General features: G+C 39.5%; 1 protein-coding gene across 3 annotated transcripts in view; it reads left to right on the top strand.

The window, feature by feature from the left end:
- Positions 1–943: 943 nt before the first annotated feature.
- The window catches only part of VPS13A (vacuolar protein sorting 13 homolog A), a 231,700-nt gene continuing 220,520 nt past the window's right edge, over positions 944–12,123 (top strand). For all 3 annotated transcript variants that reach the window (XM_024738949.1, XM_024738950.1, XM_024738951.1), the window contains exon 1: positions 944–1,214. In XM_024738949.1, coding sequence (XP_024594717.1) covers positions 1,115–1,214 — 100 coding nt within the window. In that variant the 5' untranslated portion in view covers positions 944–1,114. The remainder of the gene's footprint in view (positions 1,215–12,123) is intronic.

Below are 12,123 nucleotides of genomic sequence, written 5' to 3'. Positions count from 1 at the left end.
CATCATTTACCATGCAGAAAGAAAAAGTTTAAACTACACCCCTACATCTTAAATCCTTAAGAGGGTTATTAATTATAGTTCTCCAAACTTCACATCCAGCATCTCTGTGACCTCAGGCCTTTGGCCCTATTTCTATATAAGACCAAACGCGGGGGAGGGAGTGGGTCTGAAAGCGCTCTAATTTTTGTTTAAGGTCAGCCATTCTGTGTAAGCTCAGGGGTATCTAAGTATTTTTTAGAAGGCGCTCCGCAGCTTCCGGGCCGGTTGACTCTCTAAAGAATGAAAGACGGCTCCGTCTACATAACTTGACCAAAAAAGAGTGTGATCTCAGATGCAGGGAAGGGGGCGTGGAATTACAACCCAGAGTTCACTCTTTACTTCCCTCTCTGGATTTGCAGCCCGGGAAGCTAAGACACCAACGGCGCGTCCTCGCCAAGCGCTCGGAGGGCCGGGCGGGGCAGTTACAGGCACCGAGACACTCAGGGGCGTCGGACCCAGGAAGCCGGCAACGCCCGGGCTCTGCCTGTACCTGCGAATCTGTAATAAAAAGTGGGCGCTCCCTGGGACCCCCTCGGGATGCCTCCAGCCTAACAGAGAAAAGGCTAGAATCTGACGCCTGCTTCACTTAGGTTTAGGACCTCCCCGCCCGGGTGGGGGCGTGTCTCCTCGGTTAGGGGCGGGGCGTTCCTGGCCCGGAGTAACCGCTGCGACCCCTGGCGCCCCGTCCTCGTCTCCACTCCCGGCTCCGGACTGCCGGTGGGGCGGGGTCGTAAAACGCCTGGGAACTCCAGGTACTCGTCCCGTTGCCAGGCGATGGGGGGGAGGAGGAGGGGCTGAGGAGAAAGAGCAGCGGCGCTCCGCCCGACAGGGGAACGCGTAGGAGAGGCGGCCGCGCAGCCGCTCTATTACCCTTCGGGGCCTCCCGCTCCGACCCAACCCTGGAGCCTGAGCTGCGCATGCGTCGCGCGAGCGGCCGCCTCCGCCTCTAGCAGGGCTCGCGGCGGGGCTGAGCGTCCGGACCCGCGGTCGGAGCCGCCCAGGAGCCGGTGAACCGAGTGGTCTCGTCAGAAGGGCACGGGAGGGCAGGCGCACGAAGAAGGAACGGCTGAGAAAAATGGTGTTCGAGTCGGTGGTCGTGGACGTGTTGAACCGGTTCTTGGGGGACTATGTGGTGAACCTGGACAAGTCCCAGCTCAATCTGGGCATCTGGGCAGGTAACGAGACCGCCGCTGCCCCTCCATCTCGCCTCCCTCCCGGGATCCCGTTGCCGGAGCCCGGCCCAGCCTTCGTGGGGCCTCGGGCCCCTCGCTGCCACCTGCCGCCGCCCTCGTTGGGGTCAGATTACATAGAGCCGGGCTGCAGTTGCAGGGCCTCCGCCGGCAAGTTATTTTTTTGCCGGAGGGGAGTGGGGTCTCGGGTGCGGGATGAAAAGGGCCCCCTTTTTCCGCTGAGGGGACCCGCAGTGGACTCCAGGGTTCTGGAGTTCACATTCCACAGAGGCGCCCTTTTCTGCCTCTCGCGGTCGGGTTTCAGCTGTGCTGGGCGAGGGGCGGCCACGAGACACACCTGGACTTGGTCTGGTTCCTGTCATTTTACCCCCCTTGAATTGTGACGGAGGCCCCGGGCAGCCCACGCAGTGTCGCACGCCGCCTCGCACGTGAAAGCAAGGCGCTGTGACCGAAGACGCTCTCTTCCTTCCTCGCCCAGTCTCCGGGTACCGCTAAACTGTGCTGGTTTCTCGGCTCCCCTTTCCGGCCTCACCACCTGGAGTCCCGGTGGCTCGCCTGGGTTCGGCTGATAACACAGAGTGAAAACTCCTGGGCAGAATTACTCGAACGGTTGGTTGTGTGTTTTCAATTAACGACCTGACCCAGCAGGGTGTCACGCTTGTTAAGGCTTTGGGGTTTTGTGGGTCACAGTGAGTTACTGAATTTTTTAAGAAACTAGGTGCGCTGTGCAGCATCTCAGACCTATAAAAGACGGGAATGAACTTGTCCTTAGGTTGCTGAGATGGTGAAGGACCGACGCTTTACTTTGTGTCCGTTTATTCTGGTGCGCTTCCTTATTTGGAGTTTGATTTTCAGTGCTTCCACTGTTTTTGTATTATACTTTTATCTATTTTAAACACCCATTAGAAATTAGATTCCTTTTCTTTATGAAATGCGTCTCCCAGGCCAAAGCTAGAGTTACTTTTTGTGTGTGAGTAGTATATTGTTTCTTATTTTTAATTTTACTGTTCTTGAATATGCCCCTGCAGCCTTCTTCTAAAGTACTTATTTATCTTAATATTTCTCCTTTATGAAATAGTGTAAATAGGTAATTTAGTTTGATAAAGAAAACCTCTTGTTACTACTGTTGGCATCTAGTACCTTGATAGCGAGTGGGACTACAAGAACTAAGGACATAAATGCTAGCTCATCACTCTGACTAGTACCGGAAATTTGCAGATGGTTTAAACTGTGTTGCTTCTCATTTGCAAAATAAAAATGATGAAAGTGGTCTCCACCTACCTCATTAGGAAGCCTTGAGAACATTGTGTTGTGCTTTGACCTATACTGGAAAATGGCTTCTACATTCAAGGTGGAGGTTTGTGTGGAGTGTGATTTATCAACGGATTTGTTCATTTAAAATTTGCGTACACTAAATTCACTCTTGTGATGTACAGTTCTGTCAGTCTTGACAAATGCAAGGAAGCAAGTATCCACCACCACAATCTTGATACAGCAAAATTACATGAAGACCTCAAAATTTCCTCTGCTGCCCCTTTGTAGTCTCCCACCCAACCCCCATCCCTTCTCCTGGCAACCCCTGATCTGTTTCTATCCCTACAGTTTTGCATTTTCTAGAGTGCCATATAAACAGAATTATGTGGTATGTAGCTTTTGGGGTCTGATTTCTTAATTTCACTCCTTTCACTTATACAAATGGATTTGAGAGGCATCCATGTGTTGCATGCATCAGTATTTCATTCCTATATTTTTGAGTACTATTTTATTGTATCGATGTCCTGTAAATGTTTATCCGTTCACCAGTTCAGGGACATTTCAGTTGTTGGTGATTATGAATAGAGCTACTATAAACATTCATGTATACGTTTTTGTGTGGACATAACTTTTTATTTCTTTTTGGGATTTCGAGGTTCCATGGTAAGGGAATACTTAATTTATATGAAACTATGGAACTGCTTTTCAAGTGGCTATACCATTTTGCTATCTCACTAACATTGTATGGGTGTTTAGTTGCTCTACACTCTCACTAGCACTTAGTATTGTCATTTAAAACACTTTTTTTAAGCTTTTCTAATAGGTAAATAGTGGTAAAGCCTTGTGGTTTTAATTTGTATTTCCTTAGTGATTGAGGGTGTTGAGCATCTTTTCATGTTATTCCTTGCTGTTTGTATATTTCTGTTGGTGAAATGTCTGTTCAAATCTTACTCATTTTAATTGGATTATTTTTCTGTTGAGATTTAATTCACATACCATTAAATTCACCCTTTTAAAATATACAATTCAGTATTTTTTAGTATAGCCACAAAATAGTGCAACTGTCACACTATCTAATTCCGGAACATTTTCAACACTCCAAAAATAAACCTTATACCTATAAACAGTCAGTACAAATTTATCCCCACCCTTCCTCTGGCAACCACTAATCTACTTTCTGTCTTCTGTGGATTTGCCAATTCCGGACATTTCATCTAAATGGAATCACAGGGGCTTCCCTGGTGGCACAGTGGTTAAGAATCCGCTTGCCAATGCAGGGGACATGGGTTCGATCCCTGGTCCGGGAAGATCCCACCTGCCACGGAGCAGCTAAGCCCGTGTGCCACAACTACTGAGCCTGCGCTCTAGAGCCCGCGAGCCACAACTACTGAAGCCCGCGCTCCTAGAGCCCGTGCTCTGCAACAAGAGAAGCCACTGCGATGACAAGTCCATGCACCGCAACAAAGAGTAGCCCCTGCTTCCCGCAAGTAGAGAAAGCCTGCGCACAGCAACAAAGACCCAACACAGCCAAAAATGAATAAATAAAATAAAATAAATAAGTGGAATCACAATATACATGGCCTCTTTTTCTGGCTTCTTTCCCTTAATTTTATATTTTCAAGGTTCGTTTATATTGTAGCGTATATCAGTATTTCATTCTTTTTTGTGACTAATATTCCATTATATGGACATAACTCATTTTGTTAATCCATTCATCAGTTGATGGACATTTAAGTTATTATTTTTCCTTTTATGAGTAATGCTGCTGTGAACATTCATGTACAAGTTTTTCGTGAGCATATATTTTAAATGCTTTGGGTATATACTTAGAAGTGGTATTTCTGAGTCATATGGTAACTTTTTTAGACTTTTTAAGGAACTTCCAAACTCTTTTCCAAAGTGTTTTCTTATTGTTGAGTATTGAAAGTTCTTTAAATATTATGGATACAAGTCCTTTGTAAGATACGTGATTTAAAAATACTTTCTCCCAGTCTTTTCCAAGTCTGTCTTTTGCAAAATAAAAGTTTAAAATTTTGATCAATTCCAGTTTATCAAAAAATTTTTATGTCATGCTTTTTTTTAATTTTAATTTTTTTATTTTTGGCTGTGTTGGGTCTTCATTGCAGTGCACAGGCTTCTCATCGCAGTGGCTTCTCTTGTGGAGCACTGGCTCTGGGCGTGTAGGCTTCAGTAGTTGTGGCTCGAAGGCTGTAGAGCACAGGCTCAGCAGTTGTGGCACGTGGGCTTAGTTGCTTCACAGCATGTGGAATCTTCCCCGACCAGGGCTCGAACCTGTGTCCTCTGCATTGGCAGGCAGATTCTTAACCACTGCACCACCAGAGAAGTCTCAATGTCATGCTTTTCATGAGTCAGTTATATCTGTGAAATCTTTAACCCAAAGTCACAAAGATTTTCTCTTATGTTTTATTCCAGAAGTTTTATAATTTTATATTTTACATTTTTGTAATTGTAAAATTTCGGATCCATTTTTGTATAAAGTGCAGTATAGGTTGAAGGTTGGGGTTTCTTTGTTTGCATGTCGATACAAATGTCCAATTTTTCTAACACGAGTTGCTTAAAAGAATATCCTTTCTCCATCGAATTATCTTTGAACGTTTGTAAAAAAAATCAGTAGACTTTATATTTTATGGGTTTATTTTTGAACTGTATCTGTTTCAACGATCTGTGTGTCCATCTGTTCACCTATACCATGCTTATCTTGATAACTGTAACTTTATAGTGTCTTGAAATCAGGTAGTGTGATCCCTCTAATTTTGGTGTGTACCACATTTTAAAAATAATGTGTTAGTGTTTTATGTATCAAAGTTGGTTATATTTTGTTAAGTGAAGCTTTGAATAATAGCTAGAATTTTTAAAAATTCTTGGAGAATTTAAAAAGCAATAGTTTTTGTTTGTTTGTTTTTTTGCGGTACACGGGCCTCTCACTGTTGTGGCCTCTCCCGTTGCGGAGCGCTCCGGACGCGCAGGCTCAGTGGCCATGGCTCACGGGCCCAGCTCCGCGGCACGTGGCATCTTCCCGGACCAGAGCACGAACCCGTGTCCCCTACACCGGCAGGCGGACTCTAAACCACTGTGCCACCAGGGAAGCCCAAAGCAATAGTTTTTGATAAACTTAGAGGATTAAAAAATTCTTTGAAAATTTCAATAATAGAAGCTAAATGCTACATAGGAAAAATGTTAAGATGATGGGCTTAATATTTTATGGTCTAATATCAGAAGGATCTGTTAGTTTTAAATGTATGGTTTTGCTAGGTTTCTGTGTAATAATCCAGCCAATTTCACAATTGGCATATGAATCGTATGAATTAGTATACAGGAGTTAAATGGATGGTTTCATATCTAATAATGGAAAAATTGTTTCAGAGATGGCTCTTTGGAAATTAGAATTCCTTTTTCCTTAGAAACATTGTTATATATGAATGGAGTTTACAAAAACTAATTATAGTGCAGCAGAACGGTACTACTGTACTGGGTCCTGTTCAGTATGTAGACTGAGTGCCAGAAGCATCTATTTCGTGTAAGGAGAAAGACGGATTGAGTTTTTTCTCAAACTCTTGGCAAATTCTGATGTTGGTAAAGTATACTTTTTATACAGTGTTATTTACACCCTTCCACCCACCCTTCCCGTGTATCACCTATTTAGGGAGGTGGTAGTATTTATACTTCATAGACTTCATCTGAAGTTCGCCTCCCTACTTTGCTAAACCATCTAGCATTTAATATTTCCTTCAAGAGCTAGGCTGCATCAGAATCAGTCATACATGCTTGTTAGAAATACAGATTTTTTTGGAACCACTTCCCAGAAATTATAATTCATTTATCTAGAGTAGGACACCAAAAAAGTTTTTTTTAAAACCAATGACACGGGATTGTGATGTACAACTGGGTGCATTTGAAGAGCACTTTCAGGGCAAAAATACTAGAAATTCAGGGGCAGAAGTAATAGTAAGTGTGGCTTGTATGATAGAATTATCATTTGTAACATAGAGCGTACCTCTTAATGTTATAGTTTTCCTTCTCACTTTCTTGTTGTTTGCTCCAGAATTACAGTACTTGGGCAAATTTAAAAATTTTGTTATGCCTGACATCTTTATGTAACATTAGAAACTCAGATTTCTTCTTCTTTTTCTTAAACTAACTTGCATATTCTATTTTTGAAATGGTTATCTCTCAGTTTTCTCTTTATATATAGTCCTATATTCAGTGGCCTCTTAATGCATACCCCCAGTATAACAGTAACTCTATAGGAAGATGAAGATTCAGCCAGGGCACTGTTCCTGATTTTAAGAAGTCATTCTTCTGTGATAGGAATATACTGGAAAACCAAATAAATGATTGTCTAGTGGAATTGCCAATTAAATATTGGTTTTTCTTTTATGTTCTTGTTACCGAACCAAATTTCCGTCTGCTTGCTGGCATGCGGTAAAGCCATTCTACTGACACCGGATTGTGGTAAAAGAAAGTGCAGCATTTATTGCAGGGCGCCAAGCAAGGAGTCCAGGGCGGCTAGTGCTTAAAAGACCTGAACTCTCCAAATGCTTTCAGGGAAAGGTTTATAAAGACAGGGTGAGGGAGGGATTTGTGAGATAGGTGAACAGCTCGTGGGCATTCGTCTGATTGGTTGGTGGTGAGGTTATTGAGAGTCAGCATCATCAACCTGGAGGTTCCAACCAGTCTGAGGTCTCTGTGATTGTGGGCAGCATACAGTTAACTTCTTCCACCTGGTGGGGGTTTCAGTATCTGAAAAACAGCTCAAAGGACATGGCTCAGAATATTATCTATAGCCCTTGAGGAGGAACTAAAAGTCCTTGACTTTGTTAATGGCTAACTATTATTATTTTGCCTTGCTTGACTGTTTTCCTTTCTTTCTGCATTTTCTCAATTCTCTGATTAAATTTATTCTTTGACTAAAGTTTTTCTACAGACAAAAGGCAGGCGGAGGACATGGGTGGGTGTCTATCCTGGGAAGGCCTCATAGGGTCCTGCTTGGTTACATTCTAAGATACTTTCATAAAACTTTAGAGTTGAAAGGGAACATTTTATTATGACAAGTAGTCAAACAAACATCAGTGTTACAAGATTTTACAGTCTATATCCATATACCCACAATCTAGATTCTACCATTAATTGGATATTAACAGTTTTACTGAGGTATAATTGACAAATAGTAAAATGTACATATTTAAAGTTTACAATTTGATAAATCTTAACACGTGTTCACCTAGGAAATCATAATCATGATCAAGCTAATGAACATATCCATCATGCCCAAAAGTTTGCTTGCCCACACCCCCAGAGACATCCATTATTACTACTTTTTCTACTGTACATACCTTTATTTCTGGTATGCTGAGAGGTTTTGTTCAAGAATGTGTGTTGGATTTTGTAAAGTGATTTTTCTACATCTACTGATATGATCATAGGATTTTTCTATGAGCCATAGGATTGCATTGATTTTTGAATGTGGAACAAGGCTTTAATGCCTGGAATTAATCCCACTTCACCATAGTATTATTATTTTTATACATTGTTGGATTCAACTTTCTGATATTTTATTGAGGATTTTTGCATCTATGTTCATGAAAGATATTGGTCAGTAGTTTTTCTTTCTTGTAATATTTTCATCTGGTTTTGGTATTAGGGTAATACTGACCTCATAGATGAGTTAGAAATGTTCATATGTTATCTGGAAGAGATTGTAAGGAATTAGTGTCATTTTTTCCTTAAATATTTGGTAGAACATTAGTGAAACCATCTGGGCATTATGCTTTCAGTTTTGAAAGATTATTATTAATTCCATTTCTTTTATAGATATAGGCCTATTTAGATGATTTTTTTCTTGTATGTGTTTTTGTAGAGTGTATTTTTCAAGGAATTGGTACATTTCATCTAAGTTATAACATTTGTGGGTGTGTTTATAATATTTCTTTACTAATCTTTTAATGTCCGTGGGATCAGTAGTGATGACCCTTCCTTTCATTTCTGATATTAGTAATTTGTGTCTTTTCTCTTTCTTCTTAGTTAACATGGGTAGAGAGTTACCAGTTTTATTGATATTTTCAAAGAACCAGGTTTTGGTTTCATTGAAATCTCTATTGATTTTCTGTATTGAATTACATTGACTTCTCTAATTCTTATGATTTCTTTTCTTCTTACTTAGGATTTACTTTGCTCTTCTTTTTCTAGTTTCCTAAGGTGGAAGCTTAGATTATTGGTTTTAGATCTTTCTCCTTTTCTAGTATATGCATTGGATGGTATAAATTTCCCTCTAAGCCCTGATTTGCTGCATGTCACAAATTTTGATAAGTCATATTTTCATTTGACTCAAAATATTTTACGAATTTCTTTTGAGACTGCTTCTTTGACTTATGTGTTATTTAAAGCTAGTGTTTATTTAATCTTCAGATATTTGGGGATTTTCCAGCTTTCTTCCAGAAATCATTACGATTTCTAGTTTAATTCCATTGTGTTCTGAAAGCAAACTTTGTATGACTTCTGTTCCTTTAAATTTGTTAAGGTATGTTTTATGGCCCAGAATATGACTTATCTTGGTTAATGTTCTGTGTGAGCTTGAGAAGAATATGTAATCTGCTGCTGTTGGATGAAATGTTCTATAAATTTGTCTATATCCCTTTATTTTTAATTTGTCTGTGTCTTTATATTTAGCATTGGTTTCTTGTCTTGCCATTTGTGACAACATGGTGGACCTTGAGAGTATTTTGTTAACTGAAATAAGTCAGATGGAGACAGACAAATGCTATATTTCACTCATATGTGGAGTGAAAAAAACAAACAGGGACTTCCCTGGCATTCCAGTGGTTAGGACTCCATGCTTCCACTGCAGGGGGCATGGGTTCAATCCCTTGTCAGGGAACTAAGATCCTGCATGCTGTGTGGTGTGGCCAAAAAATTAAAAACAAACAAACAAAAAACAAAACCAAAGTAAATGAAGAAACCAAACCAATCAAAAAATAAGTATGTAGATACAGAGAATAGAATAGTGGTTACCAGAGGGATAGGGGTTGGGGGGAGGGCAAAATGGCTAGAGGGTGTATGGTGATGACTGGAAACTAAATTTTTGGTGGTGAGCAAGCTTTTATACAAAAGTGGAAAAATAATTTGTACACGTGAAACTTATATAATGTTACAAACCAATGTTTGTAACCACAATAAAAAATAATTTAAAAATAAAGTGGGTTTCTTGTAGACACCTTGTAGTTGGGTTTGTTTTTTTATCCACTCTTATCATGTCTCTTTTAATTAGTATGTTCAGAACATTCACATTTAATTTAAAATGATTTTTGATATAGTCGGGTTAATGGATTTATATTTATCATAGTTGTAACTCTTTTAGTTGCATGTCTGTCTTTGCTTTTAAAAATCTCCCCCTCTTTTTCTTTCTCTGGTTTTAATTGAGCATTTTATATGATTTAATTTTTTTTTTTTTTTGGTCATTGCCTTAAAATTTCAGTATACATTTAAAATTTAGAACTAATCTAGGTCCACTTTCAAATAATACTGTCCTGCTTCAGGAATAATGGAGGTATCTTGTAACAGTATTCCATTCCATTTCTTCTGCTCCTTCATAACATTGTTATTATTCATTTCACTTATCCATAAACTTTACTCAATGTACTGTTGCTATTATTATTTAGAACAATTTTCCATTAGACCTTTAAGAATAAGGAAAATAAAAGGCTTAATTTTACCTTAATTTATTCCTTCTCTAATGCTTTTGTAGGTCTGAGTTTCTGATCTCTATCATTTCCTTTCTTTCTGAAAACTTTTAACATTTCTTGCAAGGGAGGTCCACTGGCAACAAATTCTATCAGTTTTTGTTTGAGAAAGATTTTATTTCTCCTTCACCCCCATCCCCATTACAGATTGTGGTTAAATACATACAATATGAAATTTATCATAACCATTTTTAAGTGTACAGTGGCATTAGGTATATTCTCATTGTGGTGTAACCATCACCACATCCATCTCCGGAACTCTTTGTCTTGCACAACTGTAATACTGTACCCGTTAAGCAGTAACTACACATTTTCCCTCCCCTCTGCCTCTGGCAACCACCATTCTATTTTGTGCCTCTATGAATTTGACTATTCTAGGTACCCCATGTAAGTGGTATCATGCAATATTTGTTCTTTTGTGTCTGACGTATTTCACTTAGCATAATGTCTTCAAGGTTAATCTGTTATAGCATATGTCAGAATTTCATTCATTTTTAAGCGTGAATTATGTCCCATTGTATGTATATACCACATTTTGTTTCTCCATTCATCTGTCAGTGGACACAGTGGTTGTTTCCACGTTTTAGCTGTTGTGAATAATGCTGCTACAAATGTCTCTTTGAGTCCCTGCTTTCAAATATTTTTGGTATATACCCACAAGTGGAATTGCTGGGTCATATGGTAATTAATTTTTTCAGGGACCACGATACTACTTTCCATAGCAGTCACACTGTTTTACATTCCCACCAGTGGTGCACAAGGGTTCCAACTTCTCCACATCCTCAGAAAGTCATTACTTTGTTTTGTTGGTAGTAGCCATCCTAATGGATGTGAGGAGCCATCTCATTGTCATTTTGATTTGCACTTCCATATTGATTAGTAGTGATTTTGAACATCTTTTCTTGTGCTTATGGGCCATTTGTATATCTTCTTTAGAAAAATATGTGTTCAAGATCTTTGGCCATTTTTAATTGGGTTGTTTGGTTTTTTGTTGTTGAGTTGTAGGAGCTCTTTATATATTCTGAATTAGATGTGTGACTTGTATATATTTCCTGTTCCATGTGTTGCCTTTTCAATGTTGATAGTGTTCTATGATGCACAAAAGTTTTTAATTTTGATGAAGTCCAAATCTTCTATTTTTTATTGTTGCTTTTTGGTGTCATGTCCAAGAAATCATTGCCAAATCGAGGTCATGCAACATTTTACCTATGCTTTCTTTTGAGAATTTTATAGTTTTAGGTCTGACATTTAAGTCTTTGATCCATTGTGAGTTAATGTTTGGATATAGTATTGAAAAGACAAATTCCAAACTGAATGATCTCAGTAGCCTTGTCAATAATCATTTAACTATATATGTGAGGGTTTATTTCTGGTCTTTCTATTCGATTGGTCTAAGTTTTTGTGTTCCAGCACCATGCTGGATTTTGTTTCGTTTTTATTGAAATAGAGTTGATTTACAATATTGTGTGAGTTTCAGGTGTACAGCATAGTGAGTCATTATTTTTGCAGATTATATTCTGCTATAGGGTATTAGTGGGTATAATTCCCTGTGCTATATAGTAAATCCTTGTTTCTTATCTATTTTATATATAGCAGTTTGTATATCTTCATCCCATACCCCAAAATTGTCCCTCCTTCTGTCCCTCTCCCCTTTGGTAACCACAAGTTTGTTTTCTATGTCTGTGAACCTGTTTTGTATATACATTCATTTGTATTATTTTTTGGATTCCATATATAAGTGATATAGTATAATGTTTGTCTTTCTCCGACTTTTTTCACTAAGCGTAGTATTCTCTAGGTCCATCCTTGTTGCTGCAGATGGCCGTATTTCATTCTTTTTTATGGCTGAGTAATATTCCATTGTGTGTGTGTGTGTGTGTGTG

Source organism: Neophocaena asiaeorientalis, unplaced genomic scaffold (assembly GCF_003031525.2).
Source record: "Neophocaena asiaeorientalis asiaeorientalis breed wild unplaced genomic scaffold, Neophocaena_asiaeorientalis_V1.1 scaffold249, whole genome shotgun sequence".
In the NCBI taxonomy this organism is placed as follows: Eukaryota; Metazoa; Chordata; class Mammalia; order Artiodactyla; family Phocoenidae; genus Neophocaena; species Neophocaena asiaeorientalis.
The sequence above is the reverse complement of the archived record's forward strand: the minus strand, read 5'-3'. Positions and strand labels throughout refer to the sequence as shown.